At 38.6% G+C, this 24,329-nt stretch overlaps 2 protein-coding genes across 2 annotated transcripts; both read right to left on the bottom strand.

The window, feature by feature from the left end:
• Window positions 1–7,525: 7,525 nt before the first annotated feature.
• On the bottom strand, window positions 7,526–15,343 carry LOC101463722 (lysosomal proton-coupled steroid conjugate and bile acid symporter SLC46A3). The gene is made up of 6 exons (XM_076889209.1): window positions 15,181–15,343; window positions 12,027–12,229; window positions 10,142–11,021; window positions 9,386–9,469; window positions 8,993–9,149; window positions 7,526–7,880 (listed from the first exon to the last, which is right to left on the bottom strand). Exons 2-6 carry the CDS (start codon window positions 12,204–12,206, stop codon window positions 7,772–7,774), a joined length of 1,410 nt encoding a protein of 469 aa, XP_076745324.1. The 5' UTR covers window positions 12,207–12,229; window positions 15,181–15,343; the 3' UTR covers window positions 7,526–7,771.
• Window positions 15,344–16,114: 771 nt separating this feature from the next.
• Window positions 16,115–24,241, bottom strand: slc46a3 (lysosomal proton-coupled steroid conjugate and bile acid symporter SLC46A3). Its single transcript, XM_004550081.3, has 6 exons — window positions 24,098–24,241; window positions 23,323–23,526; window positions 20,330–21,212; window positions 19,379–19,462; window positions 18,991–19,147; window positions 16,115–17,071 (listed from the first exon to the last, which is right to left on the bottom strand). The coding sequence occupies exons 2-6, from the start codon at window positions 23,515–23,517 to the stop codon at window positions 16,954–16,956; spliced, it is 1,437 nt and encodes a 478-aa protein (XP_004550138.3). The 5' UTR covers window positions 23,518–23,526; window positions 24,098–24,241; the 3' UTR covers window positions 16,115–16,953.
• Between the last annotated feature and the right edge of the window lie 88 nt (window positions 24,242–24,329).

Below are 24,329 nucleotides of genomic sequence, written 5' to 3'. Positions count from 1 at the left end.
ACAAGTTCCACAGAGTGGCATGTTTTCTCATTACCATTAACACAGCCATTTTAGTTTATTGTGTCTAACCCCCTCAAACACAATCCCACATTTGAAAAAACCCCACTAGAGCATGTGCTTTACTCTACCCATAATGATCGTTCACGCAGATAGTTCTATAAATAGTAATAAAGACATTGTATTAAGTCAAATAAACTCAAAAGTACTTTGTCACTTCTTTGTTTACGTTTTTCTCTCGACTAAAAAGACTATATAAAGAGGAGCTACTGAGATCCATTTTTGCAGGAGCACAGCAAAGTTCTTTACAATGTTTGCTATTGCTCAGTGAACACTGAGCATAGTGGAGCACTGAAGCCTCAGATGGGGATGAAAGCAGCAACCCAGCAATTGATTGACTGCCAACCACCTGAGGTTACAGTCACACTGGGGAAAACAGTGGCTGGAGGCGCTGCTCCAGTGAAAGTATTGCGACACTGAGCAATCAAAATGTGATCTCTTGCCTTTGAAATGGTCGCTTCAGACGTGGACCAAGTCCGAGTCCGGTTGCAGCCAACTGCCATCTTGCTACAACTTTAGTGGGCTAAGACAGCGGTAAAATAGCAATCATAGTCGGTGTGCAATCAGTTTTCTATTGGACAGAGTCCATTTGGAAATGACCTGAAATCTGTTTGCGATCACAACTGTGGTAAATCTCAAATCTACTACCGTCTACCTCAGACCTGAAGTGCTGTCCCGGAGCCAGGGGCGGACTCCCTCCCTCCAACGCTCCATTAAGTTCAGTTCAGTTCTGGTCTCTTTCTTCAGTAAAATACCAGTATTATTGTGGAGCAGGAATATGTGGGGCTCAGCTCTGCTCAGTGCTCACTCTGTGTTTTTTAAAGAGTTACAGGATAGAGCCAAAGTTCTGGCACTGCGCTCACAGCTTTGAGCCATCGAGCCGTGCCAATTGTACACTCGTTCTGATCACATCTCCCTCTCTCGTTCCAATTACACGAACACTTCTAGTGGCAACTTTCACACACATATTTGGTGCAAAACGAGTCATGCTTTTCGGTGCGAGTTTAGTGCAATTTATAGGAAACCGCCTGCCACAAACCTCTGTAAATTGGGTTTGTGTTTTTCATTATTTTAAGAGCAGGCGCTCATCGGTGCAGACAGACTCCGACTGATTACAACATGTTGGCAATTTGTCTGCAATTACAAATGAGATTGTGGTTAATTGCAAACCTCAACCATTCTGTTTGAGCGTGATTGCGGCCTGTCCGAGTCAGACCAGGTGACCTGAACAGTTGTCTTGCAATGGACGCCAGCAAGCCAAAAATAAATTATTTCCTTAATTGAATCTCATTTAATAATCAGTGCGGTCAATTGCCAACCATTGGTTTCTCCTGGTTGCATGGAGGTGCCAGCCTATTTTTACTCTAGTGTGATTGAGGCACAAGCTACCACTGCTCTGCTCATTGTATGGATTAGATTTGATTTAAAGCAATTTTTTGCTTTTTATCTAATTTTTCTAAACCACAGTCACCTGAAATTTAAAACAAAAGAAATGAGCAGTCAACAAGTTCTCTATCAATGAAAATATATCGACATTTACCCTAATAAAATGAAAAAATCTAATGTTTCAAAGAACTAGATAAGGCACCCCAGTCATACAATTCATGTTTAAAATGGTTGCTTTATTGCTGTAGAAGAAATAAAGTTTGGCATCTAACCTCTAAGGTCATCAGTTTATCAAAAAACGATTGAAACGTGAGAATAATGTAAAAAGATCCACCAGGGTCTATAGGTGGAATTCAGGGTTGTGGAGGTCAGGCATCGATGTAGGAAAGCAGTGGGAAATATGTTGGCTGAAATACCACCTTATGTTTGGTACACAAGGTGGTCGGGTTGGCTGCCTAAACTAGCTGTCGGGCAATCCAGCATGAAGATAGCTGACTAGATTTTTAGTCAAAATATAAGATTAATAAACTTTCAGAATCAGTATACTTTATTAATCTCTAGGGAAATTATGTGGCTTACACTTGCTCCAGTACAGTAACATTAACAAAAACAGACTATTTAACAATACAATATGTTAAGACATAAGGAATAGCACAATATATACAAATCACCAAATAATAAATATGTACAAGATTGATAGATGTAATTATAAATAAATATCAAGAAAATTGCCAGCACCATTACTAAGAAAAGAGTGTGTGCAAAAAGGATGTAACTATTGCAGTCTTTACGGTGTATTAGATGGAGTTGTAGTACAGGGAGATGGCCACAGGCAGGAATGATTTCCTGTGTCATTCAGTGGTGCTTTTTGGTAATCTCAGTCTCTCACTGAACGTGCTCCTGTGGCTAGCCAGTATGTCATGGAGTGGGTGGGAGGTATTATCCAACATTGTCTTTATCTTGGACAACATTCGCCTCTCCGACACCACCTTAGGAGAGTCCAGCTCCATACCCACAAAATTACTGGCCTTGGATCAGTTCATTAAGTCTGTTAGCATCAGCAACCCTCGACCTGCTGCCCCAGCATGCCCCAGCATAAGGATAGTACTTTATTGTCTGTGTACTCCAAGGTATTTATAGCCCTTAGCTCTTCAGTTTTTTCAAGCATGTTTATTTTGAATACAGTTAGTTTTTAAAAAGCATTTAGATTTTTAAAAAGCATTTAGCCTCAATAACTGGTTTTGGTATTTTGAATGAAATTGGTCAGTTATAAAAAACTATGACTTGTACATTTGGTTTTATTCGTTTCTGTTCTGAGACCAAACGCAAAGGCCAACTAAAATACTGCTAAGACAGAACAAAGTAGCATTATGTATCAACTGATTCTGAACTTTCCACACTGAGGCCATAACACTGATAGTCCTGTGGAAACTGTAATGCAAAGTTAAAATGAGAAACACTCTGTTAATAGACCAGCAAAAAGCCAATGAGGCCAAATGGAGGCTGTAAAAATGAATCTGCTGCAAAGAACAGGAGCAGAGGCTGGCTGAGAGAAAATCTGATAAATACAGATGTGACTGTGTGCTCTCACATCACTCCACACATAGCATGCCGGTTAATTGTTTTGCCCGTGTGGCTAAACCAGAGACTGTATATACAGCTAAACAGAGGGTTTACAGGCTGTGGTTTCTGTAATGTTAGAGTGAAACTGAAGAGCTTCTGTTTTGACCAGAGATACCTCTCAGTTTGTGTGCTAATGTCTTTGTGTCTTTAAGAGCACAGTCTAACCAACTGCAGTGAATGTGAGCACACTTAAGACCCATGTGCACATTAATAAACCCAAAGAGATAATAAAATCTTCACAAGGAAAACTGAGACCAGACAAAGGTCTGGATTCACTAAATGTGATTTTTTTTTTCTTCTCATGGCTAGGATAATTATAAGAATTTATGGGAATTTCAGGAGGGTCTGCAATGCTGATGGTAATCCCTTCACAATATATTAAGTGTGTGCCCAGTCTATCACTGGTAGCTTTCTTCTTCTTCCTCCATCTTTCCATTTATCAGGTCCTGAGATCTCCCCCACCTTGGGTAGCAGGCTGATTAGTCTGATGCACTGAAGCAGAACCGGGCAGAGTATTGATTGTCACAGTGACCTTTCCTTTGCCACTCTTCTAGAGATGTGGGGGGTTGCATTCTCTAAGACTACATGGCTAAAGACAGGAACCTTGTTCTGCACAAATGACATTCATGGCTTCCAAGACACTGGATGGTAATCACTGTGCTCTCAGCAGGATGACACAGCCAATCAACGGTCTTCAGGCTGGTCCTCCTGCACAGGGCCTCAACTGGAGCTTTAACAGTGTGGCTGCAATAAGTTTATTGGGATAATTGTGAAAATTGGAATTTTCTTCGTCTGACATTTTATATCCATCAACTTAATTTTGTTTTTCTAATCTTACTCCAGCAATAAATATTAAAACCTGACAGGAAACCCCTAAACTGCAGGTTTTTAAAGTGATACTTTGAAAAGGACACATAAGAATGAACATTTACAGAAATATTTATGCTAATCATTATCTTCAACGATTAAATATGACCCTATTTGATCATTGAGCCTATTTTTTATATCATAGCACCTTAATACGAAACAAGTAGCTTGCATTTGAATTTTGTGTGAAAGGGATATGAAACAGACATACAAGATATCCACTGTAAATTGGACCTTAAACAAGTCTAGAGTCAAAGATAGAAGCTAGGAAAGGCAAAGGGGAGATGAGGGGTCTGTGGTTAAAGCATGTGTCAGTAATAGTGGTTAAAGATCTATTTTTGAAACCTCTTTAAAAAAACAACAACAACTTAATTCTCTTATGTGAAGTAGTGTAGAGCAAATAAGATTGATGAGAAGGGAGGGAGGGGAATACAGGAAATAGTCATTATTGGCAGCTAAGACGGAAGACATCTGTGGAAGCAGTGGCAACCACATGAAGCCGTGGGATCCAGATGCGACAGAAAAAGGTGGGCAAATGTGATTATCTCAGCAATACGAGATGAATCAGAGAACAAACAACAATGCAATACTAAAAATTGGGGGAGCCAAAAATCCAGAACTTGATGTGGATATCGGTTTAGCTTCAAGGGACTAGAAGCCTCACAGAAAAAGGAGTAATTACTGCAGAGGCACAGAACTCAAACAAACATCCATCTAAACACACACACAGATAACATGTGTTGAGCATTGAATGGCCGCAGCAATGAGGGGGGAAAAAAAATCACCACCACACATCATCCACAGCTCGTGGCAGGAGGAAACCAACACAGCTGAGTGACCTTTGTAGAGAGAAAAGGGGTTGGAAGAAAACAAAAGATAAACGTCATACCAGCTGAGGGTTTAGATAACAATAGTGAAAAAGATGTGCTGGTATAACTTCTGCTGTCACCTTCATCAAAGGAATAAACCGAGACTGCAAATATTGAGCTATCAACATGCTTTGTCTCCCTCCCCTCACCCCCAGGTGGTCGGAGCAGATGTCTGCCCCTCCCTGAGCCCAGTACTGCCAGGAGTTTCTTTCTGTTAGAAGGGAGTTTTTCCATCCCACTGTCGCCAAGTGCTTGCTCATTGGGCAGGGGTGTCTAACATAAGGCCCCAGGTTCCAGAATCGGCCTGGCAAAGACACCAATCTATCCCACTGGACAGCTTTGGAAAAAATGAATTGTCTTCATAAGTTTTATAACTTTTCCTAATGATAAAGATCTCCACCGTGTCCATTTATACAACATCAAAGTGCTTAACCAACATACAAGAAAATTTCTGTTTTTGTCTATTACAGAAGTTAATAATTAATTTTACACATTTATTTCTTACAATTTAAGTCTAAAAAGTTGTCCTGATAGCCTTCTCTCATTATAGAAATTGTACTTTTCTTATTTTAGGATATCTCTGGGATTCAATGTGTAGTTATTCTTCTTTACACTGACTTTTCAGTGCTATACTGAGCATATGCAGTGGATCATGGTGTGAACAAATCATTCTCAGATCATCAAATTGATCTCGACTGAGAAGCCAGGCTGTCCCGCCACCTCTTCGTTTAAATCACGCAAACCACCTCAAATGGGTTTTCATATTATTGTCAATTATCTCCTTCGGGGGACAGAAGGTTGAGATAAAGAGAGGTCTGCTTGCAACTTTCTGGATCAACATCTGAGATTAGGCTCTTGATCTGATGTGATGTGGTGCGCTGCACATGAGCGTAACTGCTGACTAAGCTACTTTAGAAACCAGAAACCAAAGACCCCGATTCCCTGTTTCCAATCTCAACCAGACTCTGTCAAACTTCCCTTTAATCGTCAGCGACCCCATGCATGCCAGACAGGGTCGAGCCACTACCACGACTGTCTCCCCTTGAGCCGCTTACCCCTGGGAATTCTGCGCAAACCAGTGTTACTCCTCACCACACCTCCGTCTCTAATTTAACCAGAAACCTCATGTTTGGTGCCAAGAAAGCCCTGCCTCAGAAGATTCCCTTTGTAACCTCCGACACAGACCTAATTCATACGCAGTGTCAACATTACCGTACAATCAAGCTGCAGTCACGGGCCTCAAGTCTTGAGGATGGAAATCAAATAACTGCGCATTAAGGTCAGACGTCATTTGGGTTTCCACGAATCAAGCCAATTTAAACCGACGTGCCCTGTAGACCAATAGTGAAGATATTGAAAAAAAGAAGGGAAAAGTATATTGAGCGCACTTTAACTGTCATGTTTTACGTCTGCAATTTTAAAAAGCAACAAGATTGTGTTTCTCTTAAGTGCAAGGTGGTCCTCTATATTAAAGGCAGAAATAGCCTGGTCACCACACTGAACATGAACCTCAGTTGTAACATTTCCTGCTCTCATGTGTAAGTCCCATCTCTCAACACAGCTGCAATCAAAACACCCCAACAGCACAAAGGTCCAGTTTAAACTTTACCTAAACTATGTATGTGAAGCATCATGTGTAGGTTAATTAGATTTACATGAAAAACTCTGATAATTGAATTGAGATTCAAGTGTAAGACAAACTGTTTCATATGCATGTCCACTGAGTGAAGTTCTTTCTGTACAGAAGACAAAGAGGGATGGAAATACTGCGTAATGTTTGTTATTAACATCACACTTATTAGAATATTCTCCACATCACTTTGGGAGCATTGATTGCATTAAATGTATCCCAAGACATGATGTGGCTCTTAACAGGTTATCAGATCATTCAGTTAAACCTTGGCTGGACTAACAAGGTAATGAAGTCCATAGTAATACATTCAGCATATATACCGTAAATGAAAAGTTTAAATGTATGAGACGTTCAAAAGAGTTTTTCATTTTCGAAGACAATGCATGGAAAAAGGAAAAAGAAAACAAAGGAACCACACAGTAGTACTGAGATTAATACTCCAAGTTTCAAGCCTGGACCAAGAGTGGCATCTAGTGGTTGATATACAAAAGACATGACACCACTTCACCATTCTTCTGTTGTGGCCCAGAATATTTTTCCAAATGAGTGAGGTGTTGCAGTAACTTCTGTGATGAGAAGGGGCTGATTTGATAGTGACGTTTACTGGACTTCTGCTACTTCCTGGGCTCTGGATACCCCTGACAAGAGCAAGGATTGCGCTTTAAATGCACACCCAAAATCATTACCAAAGATCATTCAGCTTTTGTCCAAAAATTGCACATGCAGGTAAATTAGATCAGATTAGTTTCAATGGGAGGCTGTTGAATATACTAGAGATTTTAGGAAGGCCAAGAACATGTTACTCTTTTATTCAAGTCTGTTAAAATGCTATTAAGGGCTTTCCTTCCTTATAGTTATTCCTTAGAATATTAACACTAAAGAAGAACCATGAACTTTTAAAAAATATTTTAAGAGAAAATAAGGATTTCCTCAAAAATCCCTTCTGGCTTATGAGCTGAACTTGCTCCACTTGTTTCCAGGTGTTTTCATGTATACTGTAAATTCTGCTGACAGCTTTGATAAACATAATACATCAACAATGCGCATCTGGTGGATTACATAAATGATTGAGTTCTAGATAAACACAAACTTGATAGTCAAGATTTTTATTTAACATGTATCAAAACAGTATTAACATTAAATCTGATGAATTTTATGCATTTTTGTGAGTTTGTCTCGGTCTTCACCTAGTTCAAATATATTTTATGGTGCACATTAATATTAACACAAGTTCATTGTAACTTAAGTTAACTCAACGGCAATCTACATTAGCAACACATGAAGCCAGAAAACAACAAAGACGAATCCAAGAAAAATCTTAGACCAAGAGTCTCAGTTAAGGAGGACTCTGACTAGGACCTTCAAGAGGGTTCTCCTCCTCTAAGATCAAAGGATTTGTCATTTGGGCTTCTTGGGTAACATCTACTTTCATCAGAACCACCGCCCTGAAATGAGAACAAACAGGTGTTAAGCAGAAAAAGGATATGGTACTATATTAGCAGTTCCATCCAACTGTGCATCCATTTTTCCATATCATCATGCTTTCTTAATACATATGTTCATTACCCTTCTGACAGGCACATGCCCAACATAGCTCCAAGAAACTACCAAAGTACGGCCATTTTTCCAATGTTACAGTAAGACATACATACGAAAGAGAACATCTGGTATATACACAGTGCTGTACACAGTTCACAGGGAACTACAGCAGACAGTTCCACATGTTTGATTTGGCAGATTTTTTTTGTGGCACTTGCTCTGGTTGATGCCTTTTATATAAAGCAGTTTGTCTTTTTCTTAAAAGACGCAATAAAAGCGTGTGTTTTTCATTTGATTTAAGTTATATTAAATAAAGCAATTGGTTCAACAAAGCTCAAAACTTTTGTTAAATAAAATAGACATTATGAGGATACTAGAGATGTATATTAACATGCAAAAGAGGAACTTGACCGGTGAGAAAAAGTTGGATTAGTAAGAGGAACTGAGTCCTCTAATTTCCAAGTGCCCAGTCAAGCAGAAATGCTTTTCTAGTCAAGTTAGAAAGCTTAAAACATTTCTGCCAAGTCGCTCTTAACAAGGAAACTGCCCCTTTTTTGGTTTACTGAATAAATACACCGTGGTTAAAATTCAGCAAACACCTTCAGGTACTTTACCTCAATGACATACTTCTATTGACAAATAATGTCACATGAAAGCAGCCTTGAATGTACCACCGAGTTTTGAGGATGCTACATGTATGTAAAATGCTAAAACATACAGTGGCACAGACATACCGTTTAAAGTTTACGGTGATTACAGCCTGTTTTTAGATGTCAATCGTATACATTTCACCTCTGTAATATTCTTGATATTTAAAATTGAGCTATTTCTTATATTTTGAACTTTGAAATATATTGTATTATTTAATTAGTTCACTCAGTTACTGTTATTGTCTTATAATAATAAATCATTTTGTCACAACTCATGTACATCATCTCTGGTTTTTAGTCAAACTTGCAAAGGCAGTGGTATGATCCTTTGAAACTTTGTTACACTTAAGGCATAATTATTAGCTTACCCAATAACAGACAAAGGGATCCCACAGAGTCCTGCAGACAACAGGAACACAAAGCCAGGGCACCATGACACCGTAGCAGCATAAATACTGTTAAAGACTCCAGTCGATACCTTGTTGCTTATTATCTCCAGAAAGTACAAGAAGGCAAACAGGGCTCCTGTAAAATAAATAACAATCATAACAGTAACAACACCACCATGCTCAGAAGGTGAAAGGGTTACACAAACCCTAAAGATTAAGAGTTTAATTCTGTCAAATCCAACAGAAACTTAAAGTGCTTCGTTTTTAAGTGCACCCACAAGCTTCTGGAATGTGCCATCCTTCAATGGACTGACTCCACAAACACTCTCAGACATGGTTTTGTGGTTCTTGTAAAGCACTAAACTCACTCACCCTGCTCAGACTTTGAGATGATCTCTGACATCATGGCGCGCAGAACAGGGAAAGGCATTTTAGACAGAATCATTGATCCAATTGCTGGAGGGGAAAATGCATAACAGACAATTACTTTTTTATTATGCAAAATACTTCAGCATTATAATATAATTACATTGAAATCTGGGCCAATGAACATTTTAGATTTGTTTAATGTTAATTTCCTGTTCATTGATAAAGATGCACATCTCTTAGACAGCATTAGATACAAGAGGATTATGCAAAACAGTGGTAACTGAGGATTAAATTGGACAAAAACCCATTGGTTACTTCCAGTTAGTAATGCAGATTTATAGTGTTTGATTGAGTCTATAAATCTATACTGTAGGCAAAGACAATTCAGAACTTTGCAGCTATGATGCGTCTGCAGTTGTAATCGCATCTACCTCACTGATTGTGCAAATAGAACAATATTCTACTGGTGTTGACATTAATGCAGTTTTCCTCTTTTTGTAGCTCTGACAAAATGTGTCGACTTGAGAGCTAATAGATTTTGAACAGTTTTACTAAAAACCCAAGATGGCAGAGTCTTCAAACCAGCCTGCGAGTCTAGCATGATCAGCTTACTTTTACTCATCATGGCAGAGCAGCACAAACACATCTTGCTCAATATGGCAGGGTTTTATGGATATAAATTACTTAAGCAATTTGCAGAGTTCCAGTATTCTGATTGCCTAGTTAAGAGTGCTAAAATGTAAAGCCGCTCCCCCTCACCTACAAACATAAATAAGGTGGTCTCAGCAAACGCTGTCATCACCATGCTCATCACCAGAGACAGGATCCCAAACAGGACAATGAACAGCTGGGGCACACCACAGCATGTAAATAAGGACACTCCCACGAAGCTAGTCAGGAACACAGTGGTGGTCAGTGCTGAGCCGTAGCCAATCAAAATCTCAGTCCAGCACAGGGGCTTATTGAGCTCATACAGCGTTATCATAGAGACCCCACCAATATATGCAAAGGAAAAGCTGATAAAGATGACAATGAGGAGGGCCAAAGCAATTTTACAACTACGACTAGCCCCTGCAAGCATCTGGTAGACCCCACAGACCATCTGTTTTATGGCTGAGCGCTGAGGTGCCAAATCCATAATAACGACATCTGATGGAGGCTTTATTGTCTCCTCAAGGACAAAGACTGCATAGATTAGGCTCAAACACAGTATCAACGCAGATGTTAGGAAAGGCCAGTTAAATCCTGCAGTTTTCAGGAAGTAGCCTGTTGATATTGAAGCCCCGCCAGCCAACACGCCAATCATCATGTCTACTCCAGCCATGCGCAGAGTCTTCTTGCGACGGGTGTCACACAGGTCTGCTATGTAGGCAAAACAGCCACCCAGAAATGTGCCCAAGCCGCCACACAAAGCGCTGAGGATTGAGGAGCCAATGAGAAGGTAAATGTTGAGCTCAAAATAGGATACAGTCAGGTAGGCCAAGGTATTGATCAACATGCCAATCACAGGTATGATGATTGTGATTTTGCGCCCTGCTCTGTCGCTGTAGGTCACCAGCAAGAGAATGACCAACAAAGATGGGATTGTGCAGAGGACATCTGTGTAAAGGGAGAAGAGAGATGCCTGCTTCTGTACGCCCTAGAAATGCAGAGAGACACAAAACAGACTTAATTTTAACTGCAAAAGCAAACTCACCAAAATACAGCTTGGTAACTGTGTTTTTGGACACAGACATTTTTCAAGTTTTTCCTCTGTATAACCCCAGAGTGGATTTTAAAAATAAAACACAAAGATTGGTAAGTCCAACTTTTAAGATTCAAATCATCTTAGAACTTAATTTAATAACAATACAAAATTCAACTGTTTTGAAATTACAGCCATTTTTATATATTGCCCCATTAACAGAGGGTCAGAAGCTGACTGAAAAGCAGCTTCACAGCCAGTATTCGAAGGGATGCTCCCTGCAGTTGATTCCAAGTGTTTCAAAGCCATCCATATGGATAAAGCATACTGCAAAAGCAACCCAAGAGTTTCTTAATACCAAGAAATACTGTCTTGAGATATTCTTCAGTCACCTGATCCCTGAGGTCAGAGACCCAAAAACAAGCAACAATTGAAGGTGGCTGCAGTAAGGGGCTAGAAGAGCATCCCAACGTGAGAAGAAACTGTATTTGGCACTCTGTGCTCTACAGTTCTGTCATTCATCATATTATTCTCAGAGAAGTATTAGGAATAATCCTTATTTAAAATTGTTATTGTTCAGTTATTTCAAAGTCTCTGAAATGGAGGACTCTGTATAGAAATGGTTGTAATTCCTAAATCGTTCATGCAAAAAAAACAACATTAAATTAAAGCCAAAAGCAAATTCAGTTGAAGAAACTTTCACATGCACTTGTAAATTTCTAAGTAATGCTAGATCTTATCTGAAATGAGCATTAAATATGAATTTTCCTGCTACAGTATCAATGACAGTATTCAGTGCAACAGTTTTAAGAAAAGTATAATGCAAATGCAGCTAATGCTGATTTGTGTTTTACGCCACTTAACTGATGGCTGTAACTGTGCATGCCCTCATTTTATAGTAGGTCCTTCCATTTTTGGTACCCATGAATCCTACCTTGGAGCCAGAGATTAATGACAAACCTCATAACTGCTTGAGCTGTTGCTTGTTGTACATCTGGATGTGTCAGAGATGGGATAGGTGGTGTTTGTCATCTGCGCCCAGAGTCTCCGGTAAACATACTGCTGCATAAGTGGAGCATTGAGAAAATAGGAAAAAGTGCACAGGGCCATCACAGGCTCCAGAAGCAAGAGACGCTTCATTCTGAGGAGGGCTGGAAAATGTCCTGAACAAGAAACAAGGACAATGATTAGATTTGAACTCAAGTGACAACTAAAACTTGATCACTCCACATGCCTGAAGAAGGCATGGCCATTCTTGTACTATAGTTTAAGAAAAGAAAGCAATCTAAAACAGGTGAAACCAGTTGGTCAGTGATTTTATAGTGTTGCAACTGTACAAGACATAGGATTAAAAAAAAAAAAACAAACAAAAAAAAAAAAAAACCCCCCACAACAGTTACTCTACTCCACTAAAAACTACAGTTCTGATTCAATGTATAAGAAACTGTCTGCATGGGCAATATTTGTTTGATTGAGTTTGTATTTTATTTATTCAAGAAAACTGCATTACATTACGGATCAATTGTATACTGTATCAAACATTCTGTGGTATTCTACTCCAACTGTGCTACTTTAGTGTATATAGCCAGCATTCAGGTTTGTGCGATATTTGGAGATTATATCAAAAAGACTGTCACAGACTCACTGGTATAATATCTAACCAGAGAGCCTGGAGTAATATACCAACATGGTAGAAAAATACTGATTAAATATAGAAATCTTTAAATTATTGCTCTGTTTAAAAAATAAAAAAAGGTACTTAGCAAGATAAGCACAACATGACTGCTTATCTTGCCACACACACACACACACACACACACAGAGTGTAAAAACAGTTCTTGACTTTTTCAGTACAAAACACAGAACTAAAACAGTTAAATACATTTTTCCCCTAATCATAGAATGCCGTTTTGACTCAGCTTTTCCCCTCAACTTGTGACAAGGCATACACCACACACACCATGCACCAGTGCCATATCAGGGAAACTGAAGAAGCTGAAACAGCACCACAAGAAAGTAAAAGTTCACAACAAAAGGTTGTGAACTTACCCAATGCTGGCTTCCTATAAGCAGCGTGAATGCAAACAAAGCAGCCTTAACATTGTGTTCTTGGAGGAGTACCCCAGTGTGCAGTTGCCACCAGCTAATCCCCAGAACTGACTGGTTTGATGTTAAACAACCAGACTTTAGAGACTAAGAGGACTGGAATGTGCAAAAATTCAATCGTATGTATAACACAACCTCAAACTAGTCCTTCATGAAATACAAGCGGGATATAAAACTAAACAAGGTCAAACATTAACAATTTGTACTATGTATTATCTGCAATGTTAAAAGCAATGAAAGATATTACTGAGGAAAAGACAGACAACTATTTTTTCCTTCTGTAAAACAAGACAGATTTATACGAGTTTTTTTTCCCCTCCTAGTAGGAGTTTGCATTTACACATAAAGAAAGCCAGTTTTCCAACATGACATTTGGGCTAGTGATCATCCCAAAAATGACACTAATAGTTTGTGAAAGAGGAAGAAAGCTCTAAATCGCTTCATTCGTTGATTTCACAGGTGTTCAATCAGACAGAGGGAAGCACAAAATAAGTAAATAAAGTAGATCCAGAACACAGGTTTAAGAACCTGAGTCAAACTTCAATCCAACATGAGAAACTCATTTTCCAGAAAATCTGAGTTTCTTCAGTCTGCCCTGAGTATGTTTAGTTTGTGCTCAGAGTGTGCATGAGTAATGAAACAAAGTAGTCATCAGTGGAGCTCCAATACGAGGATTCACCATGGCAACAAGAAAATAAAGGGCAGAGCTTCTACTTCAATCCAGTCTACAGAGAAATAATAATACATACCAGTAGATCATGACATTTATCTCAAAAAGACCAGGATGGGAGGAGAGAGTGATTTTAATTAGTGAGATCCACTTGATTTTTAAATCTAATCATTCCACTATAACCTGAAGGGATAAAACTCACACAGTAAGTGCAGATGAGGCAGTTTAATTATGGACATAAATTTGCTTCGGGTGCTTTGCAGTTGAGGTTCAGTCTTCACATGTTTGGACATTTATAGTGAGAGTGGGGGAGCAGCTAGATGAGAGCCTGCAGAGGTGGAACTATGCTCTGGAGAGAAGAGGAATCAATGTCTCTCAAACCAAGTCAGAATGTGCGTGAACGAATGAGAAGGAGACCAGTTTAACAGTAAATATGAAAACAATAGAGGTTGTGAAGGAGGACATACAGAGGGCACTTTGAAAGAAAATGCATGAATTAGGAAATGAAACAGCATTTGAGGCAGCTGCTTCATATCAGTTCATCAAGTATGTGACACATTGACTAAATTTCATGAACTGAGAGAACTCTCAGGAGTGGCAATAGTGAGCAGGTAGGCACCAGCCTGGGAGCGCATTGGGTGTATAGTCTGCTGCCCCGATAAGTGACTCAGTTTAAGATGGCCCTTCTCTGGAGTACAACGCTCATTTCCCCTCATCTCAGTATGAACATACTCAGACTTGTACGCTAAACAGGCTTTTTGGACGAAGTCAACGATCAATAAAGTCAATAGAAGTTGTTCCGTTTGCTCGGACTGAAGAAAAGAATAAAGGTCAAACTAATATTGTTAACACCATCAATAAAAGGTCGGGAGTTCTAGCCTTGGATAGATTTTCCAATATGACTAAAAAAACTTAAACACTCATTCACACGCTATTGTCACGGGGTTGTTGTCACGGGGACATCATAGCAGCTGACGTCAGTGTACTTGCAGATATTTAGCGGTGAGCGGAGTGATTTGTCTGGCTTACTTTATCTAAAGACCGTCAAGCCAAGTGCTGCAAAATTCAGGTTACTTTTGGTATACTTGATAGATTCTGCTTTTGAATTAGAGCTTTTGACCTTACCCTGAGGTCAACGATATGAATTAAACATGGAGTAACTAAAGCACGCGGAAACTCACCTTGTCTAACTTCTAGTAAATATGGCACCGAAGCACAGAGAATGGTGGTAAATCCGTGGCGTTAGGTATCATGAGGTTTAATATGTGATAAATCTATGGTGAAGTACCACACCGATTGAATAAAACACGACCAGAATTTTACCAAGTGCGGCCTTACCTTTTTTTAGGACGTTGGAAAATGGACACTGCCAGTGGGCCTCCTGCCTGACAGTAAAAGTAAAAGTGAACCAGGCAGGTTGATTGGCCAGCCAGAGTTTCTGGAAATTAAAGTCCCAATTCAGTTCACCTGTGAGGCCGGCTGGCTGTCTGAAGCTCTCTGATGAGTTTTTTTTTTCCATGTACTAATTTCATATAGAAAAAACCTAACATCAGGTGACCTAAATGGGACTATGTTAGAAAACAGTACACTTGCAATAGTGGTGTACATATTGGCTATCATATAATTTACAGACATTCAGTAAGCAGGAAAAAGTGATGAACTGCCAAAGCAATTAGTAATGCTTCTATGGTTTTTAAGTGTCTAATATCTTGATTTAGATTGGTAAATAGACTGTAGTCAATACGAATTATGGAGGAGCTATAAAATACAGAAATGGCCTGTTTTACAAGTACTCTGTGTTATTTTACCTACATTATAATTAATCCGGTCCTTTTTGGCCAATATATACAATATATTTTTAAAACTGTGATGTTATATATTACAGATCTCTCTTGAAAAAGACATTTTTAATGTCAATGACACTTTTTACCTGGATAAATAAAGGATGTGTAAAAGTAACCTCTCCCCCCCCCAAAAAAAGTGACAGGAATGTTGAATGAATGAAATGATTTTTTTTTTCTGCAGAATCACATTGTGCTGGGATTTAGCTAGAAAATTAGAAACGATTTTTTTATGTTTGTTATGAAGGTCACTGGGTATAGAAAACAGTATTGCATTTAAAAATGTTCTTAGCATTTCATCTCCATCAGAAAAAAAATCCTACATATTTATTAAACATCACCTTGTTTGATACAGTTTTAAGAAGATAATGATGTCGTGCTGATATTTAGTTGTGAATTTTCAGTCTGTATTAAAATACAGAAGCTTGGCCCACAGTGGTAAACATTTTTTATTTTTATTAGACTGTTGCGAATATTGTGTTGACACAATAATTAAGACTATTACACCCAAAATGTAGTAACTTAGCTACAACAAAACCTGAACAGAGGTTGAATCTTACAAACTTCAGGTATGTAGTGGCATAATTGTGCTGGTGCTTTCTTCTTCTGTTTTTCTCAAAAACCAAAGTGTGAAAGAAAATCCCACAACACTTTCCTTTATTTAGTTTGTTGATATTCTCCAGATAATTGGAAAGGTTTTAATTGATAGTATGGAAAACTGAGCTTTTCAACCTGGTCGTACCCCGAGGCAAGCAGAGACCTAATAAGTGACCAATTCAGTCCACAAGGTCTTCGGTTTGGTCATAATACAGAGTGGTGGGTTGTTTCCAGAAAGAACTTTAGTCCTCATACTTTGAAATGATTACCATAACTCTTAGTCCCCTTTACCATTTGTGGCTTGGTCTTTTACCTTTTCCCTGAGCAAAAATGTGATGTCAAGGTCAAATTTTATTTGCTACATTAAAAAAAAAGAAATAATATACATTTAAAATGTATCCATTCAAAATGTTTTTGAAAATGTCATTGTCATGGTCAGACTTCTACCTTCAGACCTTCGAGATTTCTATCAATTTTAACTGGGGTTGTTAAACCTGAGAGGTAGAGAAATCTGTTTACCCATAACTCCAATAAGCACAGCAACAAAGGAAGAAAATGTAACCTATATTAAACACCACATAAAATAAATCACACACACACACAAAAAAACAAAAAAAAAACAAAACAAATCTTAACAAGCAAGGTGCTGTTAGTGTTTGGTAGTCCTGGCGTCTCAGGTAAGAAGAGGGCTGTGGTCACTCTGATCTTGGACAGGATTCTCCTCCTCTGAATTGAAACGCTTTGGCCTTTGGACCTCTGTGGCAACATCCACTCCTATCACGCTCACCATGCTGAAATGAGGCGGAGAAAAGGGGGATGATATAAGAGCAAAATAGAAAAGGGAGATACATGTCTGCTAAAGCTCAACATAAACTGGCCAACTGTTTCTGTGTCCGTTTCTTCCATTACATCTCTAGTAGCCCTTCTTAAGATTACATCCATACACTTTCTACAACTACCAACGTGGTGGATATGTATATTTAAGGGGGGGAAAAAAAATCCCATTTTGTACCATCTGCTACATACAAGACTCATCGGCTTCTTTTTAGCAAATAAGCACAACAACAACCAAACCACATCAGTTTCATTTCAGTGCTGACGTGGCTTGAAAATGCTACCACTCTATGCACTCAAAAGGAAAAATATAGTCTCTTGTTGAATTCAATTAGTTGTTCTGTTGTTAGACAAAATTGCTAAACCAGTGCTTTTGTTATTCTATGAATAGCCGCTAAGTAATAGGAAGGAAATGTGACAACAGCTTTATTCACTGAAGGAGTTTTTCACTACACCCCAGTGCAATAAAGTTCAACAGGAAAGAAATTCAACTAAACTTCAGTTGAATTAAAAGCAAAGCCAAGGCTGTAACAGCCCAAAAATCAAATCGAAGGGATACTATGCATGTCATGAGTTATAAGGGAGGACTTCTTTTGTAAAAGGAGTTGGATAACGAATGAGGAACTAATTCTTCCTGCTTAAGCAGAACCACTTCCCTTTTCTAAATAACTGATAAACAGTGACTTGGCAGCTTGTAACTTGCAACTCCATCCACACAGTGCAGAGTTGTGAAGTCTGATCTCACTAGAAATCTGATCACAGATCACCAAAAAAAAAACCTCACATGCCTTCAGTCAAACTGAACATTAACATAATCCAGGACAAACAACATACAGGACAGTGAGTTTTGGTGGTAGATAATGGCTTCTGTGAGCAATGCATTAAAAATACACGGTAACATGAACAAAAGTAGCAAGACCTGAGGTGAGTAACCTTAAACTATGTCATGTGACTGATATTTATGACATAGTAAAATGAATGGAAACTAATAATGTCTGGGAGGTACAGCAGGAAATTAGTTTGGAAATGTATTACTCTACACATCAATTATAACTACCAGCTCAGAGAGCGTAACCCTGGTTACTTTTATAGCTACAATTCTACAGCTAATTGCATCACAGCCATTAAGTAAGTTTCTGTTTCAAAAATAAAACGGTTATGAAAGGCACAATGACTAAGGTTATACTTTTATAGCTGGAGACCTTTATTCCCTCCCGACTAAAATTACAGTTGGGTAATTTTAGTTGCAATGGATAAACTTAGGAGTCTGAGGCGTGTTGTACTGTCAATGATTGTCATCACAAAGCCCAAACAACATGCCTGTGTGTGCAGCCCTTCTCCTCAAGGTTAAACACTGGTGACTGAACAACTTTGAACTAAAATGACAACTGCTTATCTGCAATGTCTCAAATTGGACATTGCACTAATTTTCTTCACCATCGGCACAATGTGCAATTCCCTTGTATTCTTATTTATCCCTTTGTATATTCTGTATTTATATATGTCTCTGTAATTCTATCTGTGTATATATGGTATATTTCTGCTCACATTCTGTAACTTCTGTCAGTGCTGCGCTATTAGAAACCGAATTTCCTGGAGGAACCCACCCGAGCGATTAATAAAGTTTTATCTATCTATCTATCTATCTATCTATCTATCTATCTATCTATCTATCTATCTATCTATCTATCTATCTATCTATAACTACAGTTTGAAGTGGATCAGATGAATGGGCTTGAGTAAGGCTAACTGGCTGAAAAGTAGGACAGTTTTCCCAAATTATTAGTAAGATTGCAATTTGCAGTAAAAGATGCAAAAATGCTGGCCTGGCTATTTTAAAGTTGTGGGAAATCCATTGGCCTACTTATTGACTTACCCCAAGGCAGTCAAAGGAATCACACAGAGTCCTGCAGATAACAGAAAGACGAAGGCTGGGCACCACGCTACCGTAGCAGCATAAATACTGTAGAACACTATGGACGATACATTATTGGACAAACTTTCCATAAAGGAAAGACAGGCAAACAGGGCTCCTGCAATAGAGAAAAAAAAATCAGAAAAACAGAAAAAAATAAATAAATCTGCAGGTCATAGGGTTACTAAGAACTTCTGGTGTATAGTTTTAAGATAACCCTCTGCTAAATTCAACAGAAACTTGGAGAGCCAAAGCTGCTGGAACAGGCAATCCTTCAATGGACTCTGGCTCTACAAACACACTCAGACATGGTTCTGTGGTTCATGTAAAGCTCTGAAAAGTCACTCACCCTGCTCAGACTTTGGGACAATCTTTGACATCATGGAGCGCAGTACAGGGAAAGGCATGATAGACAGTAGCATTGGTATCCTCACTGTGGCAAATGAAAAACAGAAGATCAGCATTATATAATGCATCACACTGTAGTTTTAATGTAACTGCATAAAACTATACATGAGGAAATTAATATTTGCAAAATTGTTTAGTTACTTATGAAAAAAGTATGTTGCATCTATAAATGTAACAGATGTGTGTTTTCAATTACGTAGATTGTTGCAATAAGATAATTAAAGTAAGCAAATGAGCGATAACATAATTACACCGTTTATAAGTTTACAATGCACTAAAAAAATTAGGAGTCTCTAGTAGTAGTTGTGCACCTTAAAGCCACCATAAAAAGTCCTATTCTGTCAATTAGTAATCCAAGTCACTAGCATGCAATGTATTTTGGGGGTGCCATTTCTCTGTTTATAATGCCTTATGTGCTTTTTCTGCAAAAAAATAAAAAAATAATAATAAAAAAGAGCACACAAGGCATTTCTACTTCCTGCAGCTAAAATTGTCCTTATGCTTTTTAATATGACACATTCTGCGTTTTTACACCCAACCATTTAATATCGTGCCCACAATGAACACTGAAACGGGCTTTGGTTGATGCATTTTTCCTCTTTTCATACCGCATATTAAGACAAATTCTACAATAGATCAATGCAAAACACTAAAAACTAAATTTGTGTCAGAAACTATATATAAGCAATTTCCTAATTCAGGGTGTTAAAAACAGATACAACTAAACTATGGACTTAGTTCATGGCACACCTTGTTAAAAAATAAATAAATAAAAATAATTATATAATTATTTTTTTTATTTAAACAAACATGGGTTAAAAAGTATTATCTCTTCATTTTATGTACGAGTCAAAACTACTGTACATTCCAATAGTTGCATTTTCCTCCTCACCTATAAACATCAACAAGGTTGTTTTAGCAAATGCCGCAGTGAGCATGGCTGATACAACAGACAGGATCCCCAACAGGACAATGAGCAGCTGGGGCACACCACAGTATGTAAACAGGGACACTCCTGCAAAGCTGGTCAGGAACACAGTGGTGGTCAGAGCTGAGCCGTAGCCAATCAAAATCTCAGTCCAGCACAGCGGCTCACTGAGCTCGTACAGTGTTATCACGGACATCCCTCCTACATATACAAAGGAAACGCAAGTGAAGATAATAATGAGAAGGGCCAGAACAGTTTTCCACCTGCAGCTGGCCCCTGCAAGCATCTGGCAGACCCCACGGAGCATCTGTTTCATGCCTAAATACCAAGGAGATCCATCTAAAGTAACGGCACTAGTTGGAGCCTTCTTCACAGTCTCCTCAAGGACAAAGATGGCATAGAGCAGGATCAAAACGAGCATCAGTGAAGAGGTTAGGAAAGGCCAGTTGAATCCCACAGTTCTCAGAAAGTAGCCTGACGATAATGCAGCCAGTCCAGACAACAGGCCAATCATCATTTCCAATCCAGCCATGCGATATGTCTTCTGACGATCATCCTCGCACAAGTCTGCTATGTAGGCAAAACAGCCACCCAGAAATGTGCCCATACCACCACACAGAGCACTAAGAATTGAGGAGCCAAAGAGCAAGTAAATGCTGAGTTCAAAGTAGGACACAGTCAGCAAAGACAATGTGTAGATCAATGTGCCAATCATAGGCATGATGATGGCTATCTTGCGTCCTCCTTGATCACTGTAGGTCACCAGTATGAGAGTGACCACCAAAGATGGGACTGTGGATAGGATGTTTGTGTAAACGGAGAAGAGAGATGTCTGCCTCTGTACCTCCTGCAAAAGCAAAAAAAGAGAGAGAGAGAAAATGTGGTTAATTGTAAAGCCCTTTAAATTCTGTCAGCTTGCATTTATGAGGAATGCTAGATGTCCTCAGCTCTCCTCAACAGCAACTCTTGAACCTAAATTTAATGTTAACAGGAGTCCTGGAAGCAGTGCAGGGGTGCACAAATAGAGGATGTTGAAGGAGAAGATTTTTTTTTTGGAGCCAGATCAAAATATCTTGATCATACCTTAAACAGTGGAAGAATTAAAAAAAAAAATGTAAAAACTAATTATTTTCAGACATTTCATAAGAACTTTAATGTTCAGGACTAAAAGGGGAGGTGGGGGGGAAAAAAGCTTTTTATAATACCACAGGTGCTGTTGTGGCCATTTACAGATAACACAAGTTTTGTCCTGTTGTGGTTTTCACTTCTCTTTTATGTGTAATTCTCATTCTATACATGCATGTTAAAGTAAAATGACATTGTTCCTCATAGAACAATGTCTTGATGCATGCTTAATCATCCTCCCACTGAAAGGACTATGTCCAGATGAACACAATCAACCTTTTGGGGCTCATAGAACAATACTCTTTTACATCCTTGTTACAAAATTGTTTGCTTATTGCAAACATCCTACAAATAAAAAGATTGTACCATCATATCTGTATTCTGTAAGATTATCACTTTTTAGCTATAGTGTAGCTACCACAGTATGTGGGTATCTGCATGAGCACAGACCTGTAGTCATAAGAAATTCTTTGCACGTCACCTTATTGCGCTAAAGAAATCTTTGTAACCCAAACTGTGAAAGAGAGGAAGTTAAAAGTTTATGGGAAAAATGTATGAATAAAAACGTTGAAAATAGACATGGAACTAGTAATGCTATTACAAGTTCTAAGTAGGCAACTTGTTATACCGTACATGTAGGGCTGTTCGATATAAGATATATATCGGATGGCGATATAAAAATGTCTATGTTTCATTTTACGCTATTGTTTGTTTCGTGGTGTAATAAACTGTTTATGGCAATATTTTTTCATTATTTTGATGGTCACTGTAGTGGCTATATTAATTTCTTAAAGTTCTCTCTTTCTCTTACATTTAATATAATCACACTACAGACAGACAAGCCTTTGTGGGGGGTTTTTTTGCCTTGTCCTTAGCAACAACGAAGGTAAAACCACCGCGTGTCCGCTTGTTCCACATAAACCTTTTACAATAAAGCTCAAGATCCTGTTGAGATTTTTCAAAATAAACTGAATTACGTGAAAGATGCCGAGTGTTTACGGGTAAGAAGCAAAAAAGAGCCGTCAGGTGCTAAAAAATAAACCTTAGACTCAAACGTTAGAACAGGCTTTTCCCCGCAGCACGCTGTGTAATAAATATTCAGAAAGAAAACAGCGCCAGTTACAACTTATGTCTAAAAATGTATAGTTTCATGCATCAGTTAAAACACTCGACTCCAGGTAGGCGACGTCCAGCTGGAAACACTTCACGCAAGTCGAGCTGCCCGAGATTCACAGAATTTACACAAAATGTTACATTTTTTGTGATTTATATCGTTATCAGATGAGAGATGTCTTAATATCGGGATATGAGATTTTGGTCATATCGCACAGCCCTACGTACATGTACTAGTTATTATTACTAGAGTACTGTGCGAAAGTTTTAAGCAGTTAAAATGTCTCACACAAGACCATCGGAGGCATCTGATTAGTGTACAAGTCATGCAAATTAACATAAACATACGGAGTCATTAGGAACTACCTTCATATTGATAAAAACGTGCAAATAATCCAGAGTCATAGTCATAACATGTCAGTCTGGAATTAATATGTAAGAAACTCACATAGAAGCTCCAGACAGTTTTTTTTTTTAGATGATTGAAACAACGTGCCACCCAATACCATGAAAAGCTGTTGACCTAAAAGAATCTGTGTCTTGGTTTAAAGGTAAATGTTTGCACCAAATATTGATTTTTTTTCATGGCATTCATTCTTAAACAATCCTTGCTATATTCAAAATGTTTTTAGTTTTCAGTGTGGTGGGAAAAAAGAAAGAAAATAAGATACTCCAAATTTCAGGAATGGATAATACGCCTTTAGTGATTAAAGACTAACCTCATTATAGTGAGACTGGTTGCTGCTGTTGCTGTTTGCCACACATCTGGAAGTGTTGTCAGAGCTCAGGTAAGTGGTGTTTGTCACCTGCAGCCAGATTCTCCTGTATGCATACTGTTGCACAAGCGGATAGTAGAGGAAAGTGGCAAAAGCATACAGGGCCACCACCGGCTCCACGAGGAAAAGCCTCTTCATATTTAAGGGCTAAAAAGTATCCCGTGAGAAGATATGAAAGACAGTTGATAGTTAGATTTAAGCCTGAACACAGGTCACAAAAATTAACAATACACTGCACTGTCAGATATTTAAAACAATCAAATACAGCATAATACACAGCTATTGTTGTGGTAAAAATTCAAATGAGAATATCAAACCCAAACTTCTAAGCACATTTTATTTTGCTGAAACTTTTGGATCTTTAACAGTCGTGAAAACAAGTAAACAGGCACCTCCAAAAAAACAACCAAACAAAAAAAACAAACAGACAAACAAACAAAACAGAGTCTGGTAACAGAGAGTCGATTTAAATAATAAGAAAGGATCTGCATGGAAGCAAACATACTTTATTTGTTTGGTTGTTTTAGAGACATTGAACTACAACGTCGATAAACAACATATCCTGACAGGCTGAAACATTACATAGAATAGTAGACAATCTAACGACGTTCCTGCTTGACAAGCTGGAGGAGATCCCACCGGAAGATAGCAGATGAGCATTAACCTTCTCTAGCATGTTGTGAAAAACAAGACAGTGCTACCTCTGTTTGACGCCTACCTGTTTAAAAAATCGTCAGGGTCACATACATCACAATTACTTATGCCCCGGCTAATGTTGTTTATATGAGGAAGGTCGGAGCGCTTGTTTTATACAGAAATGTCAGAGGTTATGAAATGCCGACGTCCCACCTCTAGGCACACACGATTGGACGGCAGTGTTCTCTGTTGGACTCATTGGATTAAAGCAGCTGTCAATCATAGGTGGAATTGCTCAAAACATTTCATGGGTT

The sequence above is a fragment of the Maylandia zebra genome, linkage group LG10 (assembly GCF_041146795.1).
Source record: "Maylandia zebra isolate NMK-2024a linkage group LG10, Mzebra_GT3a, whole genome shotgun sequence".
NCBI lineage: Eukaryota > Metazoa > Chordata > Actinopteri > Cichliformes > Cichlidae > Maylandia > Maylandia zebra.
The sequence above is the reverse complement of the archived record's forward strand: the minus strand, read 5'-3'. Positions and strand labels throughout refer to the sequence as shown.

Excerpts from the sequence above, each read along its gene's own strand:
- LOC101463722 (XM_076889209.1), bottom strand. The coding sequence starts at position 12,206 with ATGAAGCGTCTCTTGCTTCTGGAGCCTGTGATGGCCCTGTGCACTTTT. Across the intron at positions 11,022-12,026 it reads ACAGCTCAAGCAGTTATGAG|GGCGTACAGAAGCAGGCATC; the intron begins GTTTGTCATTAA and ends CTGCATTTCTAG. Across the intron at positions 7,881-8,992 it reads ATCCCTTTGTCTGTTATTGG|GGCGGTGGTTCTGATGAAAG; the intron begins GTAAGCTAATAA and ends TTCTCATTTCAG.
- slc46a3 (XM_004550081.3), bottom strand. The coding sequence starts at position 23,517 with ATGAAGAGGCTTTTCCTCGTGGAGCCGGTGGTGGCCCTGTATGCTTTT. Across the intron at positions 19,463-20,329 it reads AACCTTGTTGATGTTTATAG|TGAGGATACCAATGCTACTG; the intron begins GTGAGGAGGAAA and ends CATTTGCCACAG. Across the intron at positions 17,072-18,990 it reads ATTCCTTTGACTGCCTTGGG|CATGGTGAGCGTGATAGGAG; the intron begins GTAAGTCAATAA and ends GCCTCATTTCAG.